Raw genomic sequence first — 22,371 nt, 5'->3', positions numbered from 1 at the left:
ACCTTTCATCAAAGTGTTTGGACACTACCAGTTTCTGGGCGTTTTGATGAGAAAAGCAATAAATACTTATCTAGATTCTTGGCTGTCCTCCTTTCCCCATCTTGGTTTCGGAAGTGTCAGAGATCCTTCTTACTCACCAGGCCAGCAGAAATAAGCACGTGATAATAAGAGAGATCAGAATACAGAACTACTCTTCTCCTGGAGGTCCACAAAATCAATTTCTAGAGAGGAGCACCCGCAAACATGCCAGGGGTGGACTTCATCTCTGAAGAAAACTGAATCCTTTTGGATGTAGGAACTAGCACGGCGCGTATTGACAAAAGGCCAATAGAAAGGAAATGACGGGGAAGGGCAGGCAAGCAGAACCATTTTTAAACTACAGAAATAGCCCACATTAGTGTGCTATTGATATTAACCAGCTCTGAGAGCTCTCACTATGTGGGGAGACTGGCAGAGTTTCCTTGTCAGGGGAAAACCAACAGCAATACTGCTTACAGAGGGGTTCAGGCCTCCTCTCAATAGCAACTTCTCAACTGGACCATTCTGTTCAAAATTGACACTTGCCCCCTCACCCCCTGCCATCCCCTAGCACTTGCCATCTCCCGTCCTTGCTCTACGCCTCTCTAGAGCACCGGTCACTTTGCGATACAGTACGTAATGCGTTTCTCTGGCACGTTGTCTCCTCCCCACCTCTCCAGGATGTTAAGATTCACGAAGGCAGGGATTTTTGTCTGACTGCTCACTGCAGGAGTCCCAGCACCTAGAACTGCGCCTGGTACATGATAGACACTCATTCTTTCTTTGAAGGAACTGAACAAGTATCACATGGGAATGGACTCAGTCCCGGTAGCAGAAAAGAGTGGCATGGGTTGACTTACACAATAAAGAGCATGGCCGTCACCAGTCATGTGAATGTTTTCATTTGACATCAGACATTACCTGCCTTCCCGTATGATGGTCTAATCTCTAGCAAGATAAGCTATCAGCCAGAGGGTAAATATTCAGGGATATACTTTAACACACTCAAAAGTGCAGAAAAGGAATTGAGAACCACTGAGGACACATCTTGCAGAAATACAAAGTCTAAGAAGGTTGACACACAAATTCCTCATTAGTGGGGGTATGCCAACTCAACAGCTTTTGAGGGTAACAACAATGCAATGAGCATGGAACAGAATCCTGGGGCATAGAAAAACCCCATCCCAGCATTTCTTGCCTCGCGTCATCACTGGTATTTTTCCTGGCTCACATCCTCAAATCTCCTAGAACTTGGTGAAAACTACAACCAACTGGAAAAGCAAAACTTGAGAGGAGGAGAGGAAACAAAAGGAAAATGCCTGTGTCCAAAATTCTAGGGTTGAGACCACAATTCCCACCCCAGATTATACCCTTTAGATCAGAAAATGATCCCAACGTTTTATTGCTGACACCAGAGTGAGGAAGAGCAGGAAGGGAGGGTGGAAGACCAATGACAAACTGAAAGCCCTCTTCTTGAGAAGGGGAGAGAGTTGCTGACAACTTGTTGGCTGGGCTAGGAAACACAGTTGGGAAACAGGTCAAGATTCCTTTAGAAAATAAAATTTTAACATGTGATATGTGGGTAGGAGGCAGCATATTGATTATATACCATCATAAAGGCATTAGATTCCATTTCTATTTAGTTTTATGGCATTCTTGGGTTACTGCTTCTCTTCATTGCCACTCAGCTGGCTTTATTTATTAGCAATGTTGCATTTTTGCTGTTCTTGGACCAATGACAGTGGTGCAGGCATGCTAAAATCAGCTTCCCAAGAAGTTAAAAATCTTCTGGTAGATTTATAGAAAGAAAATCTCAAACCATTAGGATTGTCTGTAACACAATGTACTATCTTTTACCCGCCAGGATAGGTGGTACCTAGAGCTCAAGGCACAGGTGAAAACATGATTAAAGACACAAGGTTTTTTTAGTTTTGAAAATTTATGAGCATATTATTATTCACCTGCAACTGAATTTGCATTGTTACAGAGGACTTGACTAGAAGAAAGAAAAGAGGACAATCTTCAGTGAAATTAAAACAGGGTGACCTATTTCTAGTTAAATCAAGCCTCTATCCCAAATGGGCCATTTTGTAAATGAGAAGGCCAGATGCAGTATCTTTTCCGACAGTATGGGCATGAACGCGTGTGTTTGGGGGTGAGTGGGTGTATATTCAGGAGGCCATCCACTTTAATTTCTGTCTTCAGGCAAGGATGTGCCCAAGCTTTCCAAGGGTTCCTCTTATTTCCAGGGTCGGATGTATGACAGCTTCCCTAGGTTGCTGGGTTTTACCATATGGAGGCTGATTTATGCCAAGCCCTCAACTTGTCTTTAGGAGATTTATACCTGTTTCCTCTACCTCTTAGTATAGATAACTGTTTGCCACTGCCTTCTTCATAGAAGTCCTCACCTTTTACAACAGAATTAAGTCAGTTCTTAAGATCGGCTTTGGGTTTTCTAAGTTGCAGAAGGCTGGGTCTGTGTGATGGAGTGTTAAGTGGTCAGGCTAATTGACTTTCATCTTACAGTGCCCTGGGACGGTCAACATGGTGGGGTCTCCTCTCCCCCACATCCATCATCTTGCCAAGTCTCCTCCTTTGCTCTCCTTTGGGACTACAAGGAGGCTACATATTCTGGGACCACAGAAGAGGCAGAGGACAGCCAAAGCCCTAAGCTCTGGGAGTTGGGTGAGGTTAGCAAGAAGGGGGAAGAGAAATTTATTCTACTTCAGAACCTCACAAGGCATATGCCCACACAACAGCAAACCCCTTTTTGCCCCCGGTGGATAGGAAGTGCATTATTTAATTCTGTTGTTGATTAGAATAAATGTTTACCTTAATATGTTTTCAAGAAGAATAAAAAGCACTTAATGGAGGAATGGAGGTGATTGAGAACATCAAGGCAGATGAGGGTAAAGTAAAAGAGGGTAGAAAAAATAGCATGCAGATAGCAGTAATGAAGGTTCCTTCCACGGTGCAGTTTGAATAATTACACTGGGCTCGTTTTTTCCTCAGTATCTGGTTTCATCTAAACCTCCAAATTCGAGGAGGAAACCTGATCTGTTAATTTCAGATAACCTGAGCAATAATAATATCCAGAGAACTCTACTAGCCAACCCCATTTTAGAACAAATTCTATTCTGACACTAAAACCCTTACATAAGTGATAAAGGGCACAGATGGCATCAGACGTTTAAAAAAAAAGTAATCACAGGTGTGTGCAAATTATAATTATGCCACAATTAGAAGTAATTCAGTCACATTTTTTAAAGAAAAAAAACTATGAGAGTAAATAATTTGGCAGCAAATTTTTTAAAGTTTGAAAGTATTTCTCTTCAATAATACATACAAATGTTTCATTAAAGTCTTAGTTTTAATCGAGAGATAAGGAAAAGAAGCACAAGGGAGTCTTAAAAATTAAACCTAGGTCAAAATTTTTTAAATTGCTACATATTTATAATTTCTTTGACTTAAAGATAGATAAGAGAAAGTCGTAAGTTTGGAGAAATTAATGCCTCCAGATATCCAAATGAAGGACATTTTCAATTCTTAGTAAGACAAAGAATGAATATTTTTACTTATTTCACAAGCAACAAAATCCACTAAGCTTTTATCATATAAGTAAAAAAAAAAAAAGTCATCTCAGGATTATAATATTAAGTATGGTGAAAAATACGTATAGATTTTATCCTCCATTTTTAAAATCTATGGAACGTATATCATGCGTCCGTACTTCTTGAGACAGGCACGTTCTATCAGAGAACGTTTGTACATTCAGTCCTATTGTAACCTTTCCAATGCAAATCACTTGGGTCTTTCTAGGAGAAAACTGGAAAGAAATACTTAGAGGTTTAGGAAAGGCCACTACTCAGGTCTCTGTAACAAAAAGCTGCTTTCTCATACCACAGCACGCATGAAACTTCTCGTTGTGTGCTTGCTCGGGAGGGGCGTGCATTATTTAACATTACAGCGGGGTAGGAACGCTGCTGCCGAAGCATCTGCCCGAAAATACTGAAAGGCACCAGAAAATAGGTTCACACTAAGCAGAACTGAATCCTAATACTTAAGAAAAGAATCTGGACAAACAATGCCTCTCCTTACATATTCTAATCTAAAAAAATAAATAAATAAACAAAACCTCTAACAATTGATTCACCAGGAATAAAACGGCAGTAATTCGATCTAAGCCAAAGAAACAAACTAATAATTTTTAAAATGCTTCATTCTGAATCTAGGTCTGCTCCTTAAAGCAATGACATTGAATCTATCTTAAGACAGAAATATCATTTTACCTTTTGGTTCAGAAATCCACTTATTAACATTCAGTATTTAGCTTAAAATAAATAGCCTTTCTATTTGCTTTCCTAGCCTCCCAAAATAAGGAATAATGACAGGGTGGGGCACACTAGTAGAGAAAGCTGTCAGAAAAATCGTATCCACTGTTTCAGGAAGCAAACCTAAGGTCCAACCCAAGGATTTTTTTTTCTTCTGTGTAAAGCTACCATTGAACTCCACCCAGATTTGAGTCTACTTCAGAAGCAAGGGAAAATGTCAAAAAACAAAAACAAAAACAAATCATCTGCATATTTGCTGATCATCAATGGCATTCAGAATTCAGAGGGTCGAGTCATGCATTATGAATGAATGGGTTTCCAATGGTAACTGGGAACCGTGGTGCTCAACCCCAGGGTTCTCTGACGGAGGACCGGGTGGGGGAAGGGTCGAATTGCACATTCTCCTCCACCCTGGGGTATGGAGGAAGGAATCCTGCAACTTAAATATTTCATCCCCATCTTCCCACCCAACGAAGAAATGCTGGGGGCGGGGGTAGGGATCTTCTATTTAAAATAAACCGAATACACATTAAAATGGAAGACAAGTAAAAACAAAAATCTAGTCAGATCACATTAGGAACTTGAGAAGAAAATCTTGCATGACTTTCTCCCTATTCTTAATTTGGTGCCTTTGTTTAAGCAAAGAGTGGGTCTCCCTCTATCTGATAGTTACAGAGCATGCAGCATCACCGAGAGAGAGGGGCGGAAAAAAAGAAAAAGAAATCAAGAAAAAGAAAAGAAGAAGAAGAAAAAAAAAAAACCCACCAGAATAGAGAGAGCAGGAGAAATCAGTTATCCACCTGGCATAATATTCAGCAATCGGAACATTTAGGACCTACCCATTTCTGCAGACAGACTAATCAACGAGGCAAAGAATTAAATCCTCCCAAGCCTGTCGCTGCAGCTCCGCGGCAATCCAAAAGAACAATGCACATTCTGCTAACCTCCCAAGTTTGGAAGCACCATGCAAAGAGACTGGTTAAAATTCCCTACCATGCAGTGCAGCCATCATCAGAAGCCCAGCATATCTTCTGCTCTATGTAGTGATGTGCCAGTTCATGCACAGAACAGAGGAGAAGAAAAATGGAGGAAAAGAGAGAAGGCTCAGGAAAGTCGGCAGGAATGTTTCTGGGTCATTAACAAGTGGGAGACCCCTTTCGGTATCCAAACCAATCAATCTTTATCTTACAGGACATCTTTTTCTCACTCAGCGTCTGTTGAAAAGACTGCAGCAAACCAAGCAAGGGATTGTGGGATAGGGATGCAGCAGCGAGCTGCAATGAGATTCGCGGGTGGCTTGCTTTCCGCTCTGAGTCAGCAGTCAGCTGTTTCCACGCTCTCCTGCTGGGCCGCCGAGGTCCATCACCGAGAATGTGGCTGCACGATTAACCCCGGGAGAGGCACCGGCGCACGTCTGCCGGCGCCACGCAGCAAGGCCAGGCGCCGAGCTACAAATCAAAGAGGCTGTGCTGATAAGCAAAAGGGGCATGCGGCGAGAAGGGCTTCTAGAAGGAAAACGAAGTATATGATACCTCAGTTCAAATTCAGAGGTGTGATCTGGGTGAGTGTGTGCGAACACACGCTTACTTCCCTAAGTTAGGAAAAAGATACCTGTTTCCTTTAGGCTTTAAGTGGCTTGAAACACAAATGTAAATTTATAGAAATGCCCAACAGCCCAGCTAAGCATCTACTGTCTTTCCCCCTCTTGGTATATACCCAGAAATGGGTCTATAAAATAGAGTTCCTCAAAGTCGAATAATGCAAATGACATTCCTCTGCTTTTTGTGGTTCTAATCATTTGACAAAAATCATGCAGTACTTTCATTTACTTCAGGGGGTGAACAGAACCCGTTGTTTTTCTGATGATGGGAAAGTTTTTCAGTTAAGGGTTGAGAAACTTGACAAACCTTGCATACATACATAACTTGATTTCCTAGCAGGTGACTGAACTTATTTTTAAAAGGTTTTAATAACATAAAAATGATAAAGCAGCCGTATAAAAACAATTAGATCCTCATATTACAAATAATATTTTAGAATTTACAAAGCTTACATATCAGAATGGAACTTAACAATCGTTCCCCTTTCTACAGCAACGGAGGCAGGGAACCATATGTATTCTATACGTTGGTTAGTTACTAGTTTAAAAGTGGACACTAAACATTTTATTTAATAATAAAATTGTTGGGGCACCTGGGTGGCTCAGTCGGTTAAGCATCTGGTTGGGCTCAGGTCATGATCCCAGGGTCCCGGATAGAGCCTTGTGTAGGGCTCCCTGCTCAGCAGGGAGTCTGCTTCTCCCTCTCCCTCTGCCCCTCCCCCTGTTTGTGCTGTCTCAAATAAATAAAATCTTTAAAAAATAATAATAATAAAATTGTTAATTCTCATATTTGATTACATTAATATTCATCACATTCTTTCCATGCAGTCAGGCATTGCATTGAGCCCTATGATGGGGCACTCAGCTCTGCAGAGTAGTTATGATTACCTTTGGGGGAGTGGGTCATAAAGAATCCAGTGAAATCAACAGACCCAGGACACGCCAATTTTGCTATTTCAGGTGGTACCCAGTTCTCAAAAGCCCAGGTTAACATCCTGTTTTAGAAGTTTTGTTTTGTGGGGCACCTGGGTGGCTCAGTCAGTTAAGAGTCTGACTCTTGATTTTGGTTCAGGTCATGATCTCAGAGTTGTGGGTTGGAGCCCGATATCAGGCTCCCCGCTCAGTGGGGAGTCTGCTTGAGATTCTTTCCCTCTGCCCCTCCCCCCACTCGTGTGTGTGCGCACACGCATTCTCTCTTTCTCTCAAATAAATAAATCTTAAAAAAAAGTTTTGTTTTGTTTTTTAACAATTTCACTGAGATGTAATTCACATGCCATACAATTCACCCATTTAAGCTGTACAAATCAATGGCTTTTAGTATATTCACAGATGCAGGCAACCATCACCACAGCCAGTTTTAGAACATTTTCAACATCTCAAAAAGGAACTCTGTGCCCTTTAGCTATCACCCCTACCTTCCCACCCCCACAGTCTTAAGCAACCACTAATCAACTCTGTCTCTGTAGTCCCCTCTATAGATTCTGGACATGAATGGAATCATATAATATGTGGTCTTAGGTGTCTGGCCTTTTTCACTTAGCATAATGTTTTCAGTGTTCATCCATATTGTAGCATGTATCAGTATTTCGTTCCTTTTTATGGTTGAAAAATATTCCATTGTATGGATATAGCATGTTTTGTTTATCCATCTATCAGCTGATGGTCACTTGGGTTGTTTCCACTTCTTGGCTATTATGAATAATGCTGCTATAAACATTCCCATACAGGTGTTGGGTGGACATATGTACTGTTGTAAAAGTTTACAGTTCAATTAGCACTGACTCCTCAAACTACAAGCAGGCTACCCCCACTCCATTTTACCATGTCCTCTTCCTAAGACAGTCCATCACAAAGTAGCCTGACCTGTATGATGGGGGTCCCTCTTCATCCCACTTGTGCTGTTGCTGGTCCTTTCTGAAGCCAAATTCACTGAATGCTGACCTCTCCCCCCAGAACATCCTCCTGGCCTCTCTCCTTCTCTTCCTCCACTTACCCCACACTCTGGGGCACACAACTGGAGCGAATCTCTGTTCTCAGAAGATGGTGGGAAAGTGGGAGAAATCCTTGGTCTTGTTGCTGGGCTTGTATTCACAGAAGGTTCACGTACTCCTTCGATCATTCATTCCAATGAATACTTGTTGAATGTCCAGTGAGTGCCAGGCACTGAGCAGGCATTGAGGATCTCAGCCCTCAGGAAGGTTGAAATCTGGTGAGGAAGACTGGTTTGTAAGTAGGCAATTGCTACATGGAGTGGTAAGTGCTTTGACGGGAAGAAGAAGTGGAGGTTCTGGGAGCCCAGAGCAGGGACACGCTCAGCAGGGAGGTGTGGGGCACATTTCAGGCATAGAGCACAGCACCGGCAAATGCTTGGAGGCAAGAGATGGCTCACAGGAATTGAGAGCAGTAGCTCAGTGTGGCTAGAGCCTTCGGTGAAGGTAGAATAAATGGGGGTCATATGTGTTTCTGATCTTTCACCTGGAATTGGGAATATCTTTTTCTTGGAAAAAGCATTATATAGGACAGTGGGTTCCAAATATCTTCATCACTATGGCTTCACTGCTGTATGGGTAAATGGGTTTGGAGGGCTCAGTCTGCAACCTAACAAACATAACATTGTTTATTATAGGAAAACGCAGCCTGGGGCGCCTGGGTGGCTCAGTCGTTAAGCGTCTGCCTTCGGCTCAGGTCATGATCCCGGGGTCCTGGGATCGAGCCCCACATCGGGCTCCCTGCTCGGCGGGGAGTCTGCTTCTCCCTCTCCCACTCCCCCTGCTTGTGTTCCTGCTCTAGCTATCTCTCTCTCTGTCAAATAAATAAATAAAATCTTTAAAAAAAAAAAAAAAAAAGGAAAATGCAGCCTCGTTTTTGGTGCCCGTCTTGGCAGAGGAATACAACTATTTATAACCTGGGCCTTGGGTTACCACGGGATGTGCTAGCAGGCCACAGCGTTTTCTCCTTGGCACGCCCTGGCAAAGGTGGATGCTGGTGGTAGTGGCTGTTGGGATCCCACGGCTCAGGTTCTTTCTGAGTTGGAGCTTGCTTAATTGAGGCCTCACACAGCTAGACTGTAAGGCTGCAAGAGCAGAGAAGTGCCCCAGATCCTTGGGATGGAGGCTGCCGCACACTTCACTGACTTCTTGGAGCTGTCTTGCCCCTCCCCACTGTTTCCCTCCAGTTGAACAGACATTAGCGAGTTAACTGTCATCAGTCACTTTGACTGTGATGTACACTCAGGAAGTATACAGAGAGTGAATATGGAAAGAACAGAACATGTGTTAACTAAATTGGGATTGACAAGATCCTGGGAGACAGAGATCCAAAATGTACTGACCATGTCTTATGGGCCAGGCTCAACCCAAAGCCCTTTATATACAAGCTATCCACCCCTGATCAAGGGAATTTTTTCTAGAAAGTAAACTCCTTAGGATGGCATACAAGGTAATTTATGATCTGGCCTCTGCCTTCTTCATTTTTCTCCACCTCTGTCCTCCCCAGTCATACTCCAGTTCCAAGACATGCCACCATGCATTTTTTAGCAGTGGCTCTCAACCAGGAAATGATACGTCCCCTGTCCCCTCCATGAAGTGGTGGGGTATGCATTTGGAAATGTGAAGGGGCATTTTTGGCTGTCATATTGATTGTGTGCTTGAGGAGTGGGCCGGTACTCCCAACATTTAGTAACTGGGGGGCAGGGATGCCAAACATCTTCCAGTACATGGGAGAGTCTCATACAAGTACATTTGCGTCCTCAAATTACCAACAGCTATCCCTTTAAGAAACACTAAACTCTAGGCTCACACTCCATTTGTTCTGCTGGGAATGTTCTTATCCTTTCCTGACTCCTTCCCCTGTTTAACGCCATTGAATTCTTCAGAACTCAGCAAGGACACCGTTCACTTTAAGAAAAATTCCCTGACTCCTTCTCCAATTCCAAACACTCCTGCCTCCAGTCTAGATTGGGTGTCAGTCCTATGTGCTCCATAGCATTCTTTGCTGAAAATTATTGATGGCTTCATATTTTACCTCTAACTCCCCAGCCCCCAGTGCAGTGCACATCACATAGTAGGTGCCCAATAAGTAGATATAGAATGACAAAAGTCCTTCTAGAAACAAATGAGTAACATAATATAATATAAAGGTAAATGTTCATCTCAGAATTGGAAAATAGTTGGAGCATTAGTGAGAGGCAATTCTTCATATTTGATTGGTGGTTTATAATTTATTTTTATTTTTTTAAAAGATTTATTTATTTTAGAGAGAGACAGAGAGTGTGAGCAGGGGACGGGGCAGAGGGAGAGGAAGAGGAAGAGAGAATCCACAAGCAGACTCCCTGCTAGGCACGGAGCCTGACGCGGGGCCTGATCCCAGGACCCCGAGATCATGATCTGAGCTGAAATTAAGAGTTGGGTGCTCAACTGACTGAGCCACCCAGGCATCCCTGATTGGTGGTTTATAATTTAGAAAGCACCTTCATAATACATTTTCTCTTTGATCTGCTATTCTAGAAACAGAGGAGGCATTATTATTATTATAGTGGAAACTGAGATTCAGAAAGGTTACATGGGGCACCTGGTTGGCTCCATCGGTTAAGCAACCTACTCTCGATTTTGGCTCAGGTCATGATCTCAGGGTTGTGAGATGGGGCTCCATGCTGGGTGTGGAGCCTGCTTAAGATTCTCTCTCTCCCAGGGCACCTGGGTGGCTCAGTCGGTTAAGCGTCTGCCTTCGGCTCAGGTCATGATCCTGGGGTCCTGGGATCGAGCCCCACATCAGGCTCCCTGCTCGGCCGAGAGCCTGCTTCTCCCTCTCCCTTTGCCCTTCCCCCTGCTTGTGATCTCTCTCTCTCTGTGTCAAATAAATAAATAAAATCTTTAAAAAAAAAAAAATTCTCTCTCTCTCTACCCCTTCCACACCACACACAGCCCCCCCCCCCCCACTCAAAAAAAAAGAAAGAAAAAATAAATGAAAAGAAAGAAAGGTTACATGACCAGGCCAAGGTGGAGCAGCAATTGTGTAGTAAATGTGAACTGGAGTTTGGCAGGGTCAAGCTCCCTCCAAAGACTCTAGGGGAAGATCCTTCCTTGTTTCTTCCAGCTTCTGGTAGTCCCAGGCATTCCTTGGCTTGTAGGGGCACCACTCCAGTCTCTACCGCCATTGTTACATGTCTGCCTTCTCCCTGTGTGTCTGTGTCTTCGCATGGTGCTTCCCTCCCAGTGTCTCTCTTTTTTCTTCTTAAAGGACCATGTCTTATTGGATTAGGACCCACTCACATGAAGTACGACTTCATTGTAACTTGATTGCCTCTGCAAAGACCCTATTTCCCAGTAAGGTCACATTCACAGGTCCAGTGTTTGGGACTTCAGCCTATCTTTCTGAGGGACATAATTCAACCCACAATACCTACCATGGGTGAAAGGTTAACGTGAGGCCTGGGCTGATGCGGCCTGCCTGAGAATAACCTGGTTTTCCCACAGCAGTGTTCCCTTGAGAATAGTAAAGATAAATGGGGAATGTTATGTGTGCTTCATTTGTGGGGTGCACCAGTAGGACTGTGAGGTGGCTACATAACTCGGATGACATAAAAGATTGGTGGGGGAAAGGGAGTATGACCCCCACATACCTTGGCTCTCATCCCTGGTACATACCCTAAGTGGATAAGGGGGCAAAGAAAGCTGCTGGGTCTCCAATAGGATAAAGGTGCCGTATCTCCTGGTCTGTATTTTATGCCAATGTTTCCTAACCATAAAATTAGGTTAAAACTGTGCCTTGTGAGTCTGATTCACAGCTGGATGCCACAACCACAGCCGTGCTGCTGGTCTACCCAGTCTGAGTTCCTTCCCATTGATCTTCCCAAGCCCCTTCTCAGCCTGAAGGTGTCCTTTAGAGGAGCCTGAAGCAAAACACAAGGCTCTGCCGTCCATCGATATATCAAACTTCCCAGCGCCACCCTCCGCCTTCTTGTTCTTTGTCTTGCTCTGACAAAGCAAAAATAAAAAGCAAAAGCAAGCAAACAAAACACTCTTGTTCTGCCATTGTCTGGCCTGTGTAATTCAAAGTTGACTTCATCTGTCCTGAGTTTGCCTGGAAGATAACCTCCTAGTCTTCACTGGACTCCTAATTACATTAATGTCCACACTGATGAGCACATCAGTATCAAGTGGTGTTTTTCCCTTCAGCGGAGTTTCATGATCACGCTTTTCATTCTGACAATTAAATTCAAGGCGGTGCCAAGTTCCTGCGTGCTTGGGTGGTTTATCATGTTTAATTAATCAGTGTAGGGGCTCGGACTAGCAGGTTGGGATTGAGCTAGAGTCGGGGACTCTAGACCGCAGATGTCCCCCGCTGGCTGAGCCGGGCGGACCGAACCCTGAGGACCCGGCGTGGGGAGCCCGCCGGTGGCCGACGTGGGCGCGCCGCTACTCATGCCTTGCTAGGTACTGCCTCCCCTGTCCCCACATTGCTTCCTCTCTGCCCCCATAAAATGGATTATTTGCAAACCAGCAGATAGTGCAGAGAAATGTTCACATCTTTCGACCAGATAATGTCACGGCCAGGACTCTAGTCTAAGGTAATAGCCACAGGAAAGGGCCAATCTCAGCCGGCCCGGGCTTCCCAGGCCCCGCGGGGCCCCGAGAGCATTCACCGCCGGGCTAGGCGCAGCAGGCGGTGGTTTCCACGGCAACAGGCTCCTCCCCCAGGGCGCCGAGCCCCGCCCCCGCCGAAGAACAGCAGGCGGCCTTCCCCCCCCAGGTGTCCGCAGCTCTGCTTGCATTATGAAGCTCTCTTTTTTCCCTTCTCGGTAGGTTTCCTTTTCTAACCTTATTTCTCACCGGGGAACAGGGCCATTCTGTAAAGTAACTGATTCAAGTGCTGGCGATGGGAAAGCCGGGGGGAGAGAAGGGAGTCAAGCCTGCGGGGACAGCAGTAAAAGCTGTGAGCTGTGGGGACCGCCCCTTGCAGCGTGGGTGCCCCAACGGTGGCCCTTTCCCATTTCCTGGGACTGCGGCTCTCCTGCCTTCCCGCCCTACTGCGCTAACGTGACCTTGGTGCTACGGAGTTCAGGTGGGACTTTCTCCCCTCAACGTGCCCGCATTTACAACGAGTTCTAGAGCTCAGTGCTTTAACCGGGATACTAAAGTAGGAGTCTGGGCACCTTGGGGGACAAAGGTAATATGAGGATAGAGGAACTTGACATCGCAGGCCGAAGGCTGCCTCCCCCATACATGGAATCAGGGAGAGTATTTTCCTAAGCAGCATATGTGGCTCCATGCCACGCTGGTCACATACCCCAACATTAGAATCAAACCACCATGTTACCGTAATTGAGGCACAGACTCTGGAGACACATCTGTACTTGCTCTATCTGCAGGTTGCTCCTTGCCTCTGTAAGCTCATTTGTGAAGTATTATCTCATGAGGCTGTCCTGATGGTTAAACGGTATAGTATCCAAGGGTCTTTGCACTGTGCTCAACACACAGCAGTCTCAAGTGCTATAATCCGAAGCTGTGTGGTGCAGTGTAGACGATGGGCCCTAGTGACAGGGTGGGTTTGAATCCTGGCTCTGCCACTTATGACTCTGAGTAAGTAAATTAACCTCACTGGGCCTCAACTTCCTCATCCATGTAATGGGAACAATAACCCACTTCACAGTGTAATTGTGATAATTAAATGGTTTAGTCTATAAAGAGAACCTACCATAGTGCCTGGTATATAGTAACAGTCAATACATGCATTACTATAGGAGCAGCACTGGTAGTATTGCCACTACGAGATTTCTGAATTCTTTTAGAAATGCCTAATGATTTACTTTTGTATTCCTAGAACCTGGCTCATGTAGGGGTTCAATAAGCATTTATTTTTTGGGGATGAATGAATGGACTAGTTAATGCACTACTCCCCATTACTTCTTTTCTTCTGCCAAATAAAATCAATCAATCAATGAGAGTGGGCAGAGTCATGTAAAATCAGAAAAGATACATCTAAACTCGGTTATCACCCCCAGCTGGACACAGCCTCCCTTGGCCTTCTCACCCACTTAGTGCTGGCTTAACACAGTTGAGTAAGAGGCTGGAGCGCTACTTTGTTGCTCTTGGTGAGTCCTCACCCTAACTCTGAATCCCAGGCCAGCTCCAAGACCTGCCCCCTGTTCTTATGAGATACAAGGTCTGCTACTTTGTGCTGTTCATCTGCCAGTGGAAGTGAGTCCTCCCTCACTGGCCAGCTTCTTGCCTTTAGAGTCGGCAGCCTCCTTGGAAAGATAAGACAAGAAATGATTCCTTATGGTACCTTTCCAGAGTCAAAGCTTTCCCCTCTGATGACAGTCATCATCTCTGGACATGAGAATGGGAGGCCTTGCTTTCACGTCCTCCACTGATGGACATGTTCTAATGCAAATACTGACTTGCCTAGCTCTCTACCCCGTGGCTTGGCAATGTGTCTGCGCTAGATGCCGGAAAGCTACAGTACCACCAGAGGCGAGGGGAGCAGGAGCAGGTAGGCCGTGGCAGAGGGGGCACGCACAGGGGTCAAGTTGGGCCTACCAGGCCCACGGTGTCCTACTGACACCTTGAGTCCTGGTATGTGGTGAGCCACCTTCGTGCCAAATGTAGCCATCCATGGCCAGGGGGGCCAATGATGGGGGCACCCCGACTCTTCCTTGATAATGTTTTTCCCCTTCCTGTCTCTCTTCTCCATTTCTCCTGCCCTCGCTCTACTCCCTGCCCACTTAGTCTGTTCAGCGAACTTTTAATTTAGCTTCCACTATGAGGTGGGCACTGCAATGGCATTAGGTCACTATCTTCAAGGAACTTATGCACACTCATGAGAGAGACATAAACATAAATCTCAAATAATAAATTAACAAAAAAAAATTTGATCTCAAATAAACAATTTTTATCTGTGGCCTCCACCTCAAACCTGCCAAGGATGCTCATGGGTGTTGCTCCCAACCGGTATGGTGTTCTGTGGTGGGTGATATTTGGACTCTGAAATCAGACAAATGTGGGTAAAAAAATCCCAGCTCTGACACTGACCAGCAGTGGGATTTGGGGAAAATTACACAACCTCTTGACTCTCCTTTTCCTCATCTGTAAAATGGCAGCAAGAGGGTCATTATGAGGATTAAATAAGACAATGCCTGGAAGCTGCTTAGCACAGTGCCTAGCTCGAAAGGGTCAACTATTTTTGTTCTAATTACTCAAGCCCAGTGGTCAGCAAACTTTCTCTGTAAATGGCCCAATTTCCATTTTAGATTTTGTGGGCCAGACAGCATCCGTGACCACTCAACAATATTGTTGTGTGAAGGCAGCCACAGACAATATATAAAGGAATGTAGCTGTGTTCCAATAAAACTGCATTTATAAAACATATAAATTTTATATAAATTTCACGTCATAGAATATTATTTCCCTTTTAATTTCCCCCCCCAAGCATTTAAAAATGTAGAAATTGGGGCGCCTGGGTGGCTCAGTTGGTTCAGCATCTGACTCCTGATCTCAGCTCAGGTCTTGATCTCAGGGTCATGTGCTCTAGCCCCGCACTGGGCTCCATGCTGGGCCTGGAACCTACTTAAAAATAAATAAATAGGGGCGCCTGGGTGGCTCAGTCGTTAAGCATCTGCCTTCCGCTCAGGTCATGATCCCAGGGTCCTGGGATCGAGCCCGCATCAGGCTCCCTGCTCTGCGGGAGCCCTGCTTCTCCCTTTCCCACTCCCCCTGCTTGTGTTCCCTCTCTCACTGTGTCTCTCTCTGTCAAATAAATAAATAAAATCTTAAAAAAAAACAACAACAGTCAGTGGGGCAGATTTGAGACACAGGCCAGTTTGCCCACCCTGATCAAACCTAATGAAGTGGCTGGCACTGCCTTTTATGGATTTTGCTTCAAAGGGAATGGGTCCATAATACCCTAATTCAGAGTTTGAATATTAAGACACAGCCCAACGAACTTTAACAAGTTCATTATCTCATAAAAGAAATCTCATAAAAGAAAAATAATAACTATAATTTATTTGTGCATAAACAAAGACAATTAAGTAACCAATACCTATAATATCTATGATTTATTTGTGCACAAGAAATGGAAAAGACAATCATTTCCTTTGATGCACGATCCCCCTATGTTCTGTGGATGGAGGTGAACTGTTCCCCACAGGTGTTAAGAACCGTGTACCTCACTTCTCAGTGCCGTGCACCGAGAAATCCAGGTGTAAGAAACATCACGGAAGGTCACAACAACCCTAAGTTTTACACACGGAGTAGGAGAGAAGACACAAGGTATAGTAAGCAAAGGCTGGGGAAATTTTAGGAGGGCAGGAAGAAACTGCCAGAAAAGAGGCCAAGTCCCACCACTATGGAAATCAGATTGCAAGTGACTGAGTTGCAAGACAGTCAACTCCATGGCAAATAATACCAATACCATGTAATTCCTAATTCCTTCTTTCCTTGTCTCTTCTCCTACCTTCTAACTATCTGTGAATGGAAATAGGACATTTTGCTTTACTTCCCACGGCAAGTCAGGAAGATTTTTACTCTCTAGTTCATATCAAATTCTTCACGGGCCAGAAAGCCTTTCTCTAATGCTATAAAAAGGCCGTATTCCAGACACATTGCCATTAATACTTAAACTTATTTCCCTTGACTCAAGGGAAATGCAAAGGCTGTCTTATAAAGCTATTCCAAGAATCAAATCTACTCTTGTATATCTTTAAAAAAACTATGTGTTATCCATGTCTTGCTATCATTACCAGATAACGAATCTGCTAATCCAACCTGATTGAAGTGTTGAGCAGGCCACAAGGTCAGGTGTCCTAATAATGCCCTCTAACTCGGTGGGGATTCTCCTCTGGAAAGAACATAGCCCAAGCACAGATGTATATATAGCTCGAGTCAGAGATCATCGGCTGGCTCCCTACAGAACTGCCTCTTTGCTTTAACTGCTATCTGATGTAGAAAGGAAGCAGGACTTTTGGAGAAAGGAAAAAGTGAGTAGCTGGGATCTGGCAAGGGACCTTGGCCAGGATATACCCAATGGCACCCAATGTTCCTTCCCTACCCCATCAAGAAGCACAAGCCTAAGTTCAAAGAACCTGGTACTGTCTTTCATCTTGACCCAAGCACGTGGTGTAGGCGTACTCTCCAGAGGGATATGAGCCACCTTGCTGTCACATGGATCTTCAGTCTCAGACCAACAACCGGAATCAAGAGCACAAACTCCATCACTTTCTAATCCCATGGGATACTCAGTTCACTACCCCAGCCCCTTTGACGGGCTCCAAATCCACTTCCCTTCTTGCTCAGGCAGAGCCTCTCCAGCAGTGACTGGAAGCAGGAAGCCACAAGACTCTCATCCTTTCATACAATCTGAGGTATTTAAAGTTGCAAAGAACCATAGAGATGATACAGTCTCATGGTTTTAAAGCCACAAAATACTTTCTCCAAAGAATCAGGCCTGGTCCTAGGGGCCCTGCCAACATGCTCACCTCTCACTTAGCTGTCTTCCCCATCTCCAACCCCCAGCATGTATCTCTTCAGAACACCTGGACCTCTGTGGCCATATCCTGTCTATGAGTGCGTGCCTCTCCTCACAGGCGGGCCTGGGGAGCTGGCGGTCTTTGCAGGCTGTGTGGGGTTCGTTATGACTACATTAGTTCTGGAGGACGGTTCAGCAGAAACGACTGGAAATACAAGCACAGGTCTTGCTAGATGAAAACAGAAAACTATATTGAGGAATAACAAAGAACCCTCACAGCACAGCTGGTCTGTTTAAAGAGTTAATGGTTTCGAGTGTATAAATACGTAAGCACCACAGTCAAATGGCAGGAGTTCCCAAGATAGCAGAGAAACAGGAACCCACCACAAAGCCTGAGAGGACTAAAAGGTTAAGACTCTGGCGCTCCACATGGCAAAGGGCAGGGAAAAAATAAACCACGACATCCTGTTAGAGGGGGATTCACAGAGAAGGCAGACTCCAGGGAATAGAAAGAAAGAAAAAAAGAAAAAAAAAAAAAAGATACAAGACATAATAGACCAAGACTATTTAGCAACTTTGCCTAGTTGAGAAGCTGCAGATCTTCAGAATGACCTTGACAATAAAAATCTGACCCCAAAATAAACACAGAAGACTGGAAGTCAGTGAGCAGTTGTACGGACTGCGTGTGAAGCCCTTCAGTCTAATCAAATTTGAGAGTAGTGTGAAGTGATAAAAGCACAAGGAGTTACTCAAAAGACCCGCCTTGTTGGCATCAGATGGCCAGCACCTTCGGGCCGTTCTCTTTCCTGTTGCCCGATGGGACTCGGTAGAATTTCCATTCTATTTTTAAAAAGCTATTAACACATGTTTGTTTGTCCCCAGAAATGGAAATGGTAGAACCCAGCCTTAATTTAGACCTGCCCATAAAGCTTATTCATTATAAAACCAGGTTTTATTTCTGGTTTTCTATTTGTTCTAATAGGGCTTTCCTAGCAGCATTCTGGGACCTTTATCCAGACTTCCTGTGGCCTCTGGATCCTGCTTCCCCCCGCCCCCCATCATTCTCCCTCCACTGTTTCTGGCTTTTTAAGAATCAGTCGACCTGTTACCTTAAGTGCAAATTCTGAGATCTTACACCCAAAAAGAGAGGCTGCCTCTTGTTGGTAAATGGCAAAATCACTGAGTCTTCATGAGAAAGGCACCTGCTTTCAGGGTACCTTGGCCCCCCACTCCACCCCAGCCTGGAGGTCCTGCTGCAAGCCTGCCCCTGTGCCCTTAGCTCTCTGCCGCAAGGCTGCCTCCTCTCTGAGGCCTTCCCTGTCCCTCCTATCCTAAGTGCCCCCCTTCGTTACTTAGATCTCCACCGTATTTGGATCCTTCCTGACAATTGTCACAATTTGTAATGATGTATCAATTTGCTTGCTTGGTTAGAGCTGCTTCCCCACCAACCTATAAACTCCACAGGGACAGGGTCACAGCCCAGTGATGACGCAGCTCTGCGCAGTCTTGGCACATGGTTTCCGAGGGTGTGTGCTGAAGAATGACTGAGTGTCAAGCCTGCCCGGACATGAGCCCGGGCTGTGCGACCCACACTCCTCTGGAGAACAAACACAGTCTCGCTGGCCAGGTCCTCATGAGACACACCTTCCACACTACTTGTTACGACTGAACCTCAGCGAAAGGTACCTGTGAGCTATATGTGTAGAGGGACTCCGTTAGGAAAATGGTGTGTGAGAGGATTTCAATCTAAAATGGAACCGGAGGATACGAGATGGAGAATCTCACACATGCGCCCTCAGAAGAGCAGAACTTAAGAACCAAGCGACTGAGTTTTGGTTAACGCCTGCCTTACAGAAGACCAAGTCCTATCTCCTGACCAATGCACATCTGCCAAGAGTCTCTCCCCATCCTCAAGCCAATGAACTTACTGCTTGGACTCTGGCTGGACTTCCCCCGCTTTGCACTCCTTGCCCAGAAATACAGCCCACCCCAAACCCTCAACAGACTGGCCTGGAGCTTGCTACACCCTGTGTTTCCCGAACTGCAATTCCTCTGCTGTTCCCGAATTAACTCAATTTCTGGTCATTTGAGCTTGCCTTGGTTTACCTCTTTAGGTTGCCAGGTAAGCAAGATTATCAGGACAGCATAACCTGCCTAAGAGTTAGATGGACTCTACAGGAAAAGATTTTCAACACTACTTACTGAAAATGTTTTTATCCAGTCACTAAGATATGCTTCATAACACATTCACATGGTTACTGGGTTAGCGTAAACACTGGGAGTAAGAAAAATAAAGAGCTGTTTAGATATTCTGTAATTCACTCTTACTTTTTCATGATTTCTGAATCAGTGAGCTCTTAACAATATGTAGAGTCCTAGCAGCCTGGGTGGGAGCCTCCCACGGATGATAGAAGCCACACAAGATAGGACACTATTTCTAGACTAAGTCCTTACATGGTGGGTAAAGGTAATCTAATTATTAAAAGTTACTTGATATTCTTTTTTTTTTAAGTAAGAAAAACAAACTTACTGCTTATACAAGTATGTAGTTTTGAAGGAGTAGTTCAAATTACAGTGTAAAACCTCTTCCTTCAAATGGGGAGTCTAAAAACATACTGGAAAGAAAACACTATCAAATAAGATGTGGGATCTCGTTTTTATTGCTTGGCCTCAAGTATTTGCAGTAGTATTAAAGGAAAACATTTTCCAAAATAGTCTAGCGATCCTAATGTATAGTTTGGCAGTAATAATCTTTTGCACATAAGCCAAATAAGGAATTAGGGGCATGATACTCGGCTTTTAATGATTCTACCTACCACTGTGGAAAGTTCAGATGCTATCGTGCATAGACATTTTATGCTGCTCTAAAATTTTGCTTCTAATTAAGCCCAAGATGTACAAGGGAGATATTCCCTGATAAAAAGTCATGTTTTTTGAAAAGAGGAAGGTGAAGAGAAAAGAGGCAGGTAAAGAGAAAAGAAGAGAAAAGATGAGGTGCAGCCTACTTCTTTATGACATTCCTTCCTTCCACTTTCATGCAATAATAATGTGAATGCTCACTTGGCCCAAAGTGGTTTTGCACTCAAGGGAATTCAAAGCAGTTTTATGGCGATTGCATTCTTTGATAATCACAAATAAGGAGATAACTTTTTTCCCTTCATCAGAAAGGAACAGAAAGAGAATAACAGAAAAGCAAAAGAAAAAGAGAGCTATCTTTACGATAAAATCACCAACACAATTCTATCAAAGCCAGTTATTTTCTAACTAGAGACTGAGCACTAATCCTATCATGAGGGCCCCAGCCTTTATGGCTTCATCAAACCCTACTTATCTCCCCAAAACCTCATCTCTGAATATCATCACATTGGGCTTAGGGTTTCAACATATGAATTCGGGAGCGCGATCAAACATTCGGTCCATTACAAGGAGCCTTTAGGGTTTTGTACAAGAGGCCCTCTTCTGCCTCTGTGAGCCCATCTTCTGGGCCTCCATGCCATGACTAGAGCATACAAACCCCTTTCGATCCCCGGATACACTGAGACTCCATCACCAACCGTGGGATACTTAAGCCCAGCAGCTCCAACACACAGAGCTGGAGCTGGGATTGCTAACACTTGTTGGCTCCAGGTTTGTCCTTCAACAAGTCTTCCTTAAAGAATTTAAAATGCACTCATTCTAGGCCTCCAGAGAGTCCTGAGTCACTCTCCTTCGTCTGTTTTTTAAACCTTTGTGCCTTTATACATGTTTTCCCTCTGCCTGGAATCCAAACCTTTCTACTTTTGCTAGAGATTCAATTGATGCATCACTTCTATTTTAAAACTCTCCTGATAGTCCTTTTACTCAGGCAAGGTATTCATCCCTCCTTTGAGTTATCATCAATGCTTATATATGCTTCTATTGTTGAACTTGTCACTCTCTGCCGTAATTACTGGTTTAAATGTCTGCCTCTCATACGAGAGAATGAGCTCTTGGCCTACACCTTACCTGACTTTTTATCTCTGGATATAGCAGGGTCTACATATAAGTAAGTGCTCCATAAATATTAGCCATTTATTCTATGAATATTACTTTTTCCCTATACACAGTTTGGTTCAAGGTATATGAAGAGGAAGGGAACTCACATTTATTTAGTACGTACTATATACCAGATTCTGTGTTAAATACCCCATTTTGTTCTCAAGACAATTTTGCAAGATAGGAGTTATTGCTTTGAATAAAACAGAGATTGAAGAACAACCTTATTAGAAACAAGAGAGGAGTATTTATCCAAAATCTGTTTTGGGTTAATAGGTTTCTGGAGCTTAGTTGTCTTAACTCTAAAACAGCGCAGTGGGGACACCTGGGTGGCTCAGTCAGTTAAGCATCTGCCTTCAGCTCAGGTCATGATCTCAGGGTCCTGGGATTGAGCCCTGCATCGGGCTCCCTGCTCTTCAGGAAGCCTGCTTCTCCCTGCTTACGTTCTCTCTCACTATCTCTGTCTCTCTCTCTCTCTCTCTCAAATAAATAATTAAATCTTAAAAAAAAATAGAACAGTACAGTGACTGAAAATGGTGCTTTAGCAAGTAACATGTTCTATGTGTAATTGAAACTCAATGTCTTAGCATAGCTTATACCTACCAAAATGTGTAAATGACCAAGAACGACCCAACTTGGCATTAATAGTAAGCCTGCCATGATGTTGGCGGAGTGGTCTGCTGAGATCTAGTTTACCCTGTATTCAGTGGATCGTGCAGTTGCAACCAGTCATTTGCAGCTGTGACCACAGCATTACCACTCATACTGTTCTTTAGAGTAAATGTTCTACAATTATTACACTGGCATGATTTTTAAAAATGGGGTGAAAAGTCCTTTAAAAATAATTACACTGGATGCTTCTGGTGTTTATTTTTTTTTAAAGATTTATTTATTTATTTGAGAGAGAGAGAGAGTAGGGGGAAGGGCAGAGAGAAAGGGAGA

General features: G+C 44.2%; 1 protein-coding gene across 10 annotated transcripts in view; it reads right to left on the bottom strand.

The window, feature by feature from the left end:
* The window catches only part of TRIM2 (tripartite motif containing 2), a 172,896-nt gene that overhangs the window by 58,229 nt on the left and 92,296 nt on the right, over positions 1-22,371 (bottom strand). For 3 of the 10 annotated variants that reach the window (XM_032413021.1, XM_032413023.1, XM_032413022.1), the window contains one exon: positions 7,943-8,155. The exons of 4 other annotated variants lie outside the window; for them this stretch is intronic. In XM_032413021.1, the coding sequence (XP_032268912.1) occupies positions 7,943-8,068 (126 nt within the window). In that variant the 5' untranslated portion in view covers positions 8,069-8,155. Of the gene's footprint in view, positions 1-5,188; positions 5,322-5,342; positions 5,983-7,942; positions 8,156-22,371 lie in introns of those variants that run through there. 3 more of the 10 variants (XM_032413026.1, XM_032413027.1, XM_032413029.1) reach the window with 2 other exon arrangements.

The sequence above is a fragment of the Phoca vitulina genome, unplaced genomic scaffold, assembly GCF_004348235.1.
Source record: "Phoca vitulina isolate PV1807 unplaced genomic scaffold, GSC_HSeal_1.0 scaffold14, whole genome shotgun sequence".
Lineage (NCBI taxonomy): Eukaryota > Metazoa > Chordata > Mammalia > Carnivora > Phocidae > Phoca > Phoca vitulina.
The sequence above is the reverse complement of the archived record's forward strand: the minus strand, read 5'-3'. Positions and strand labels throughout refer to the sequence as shown.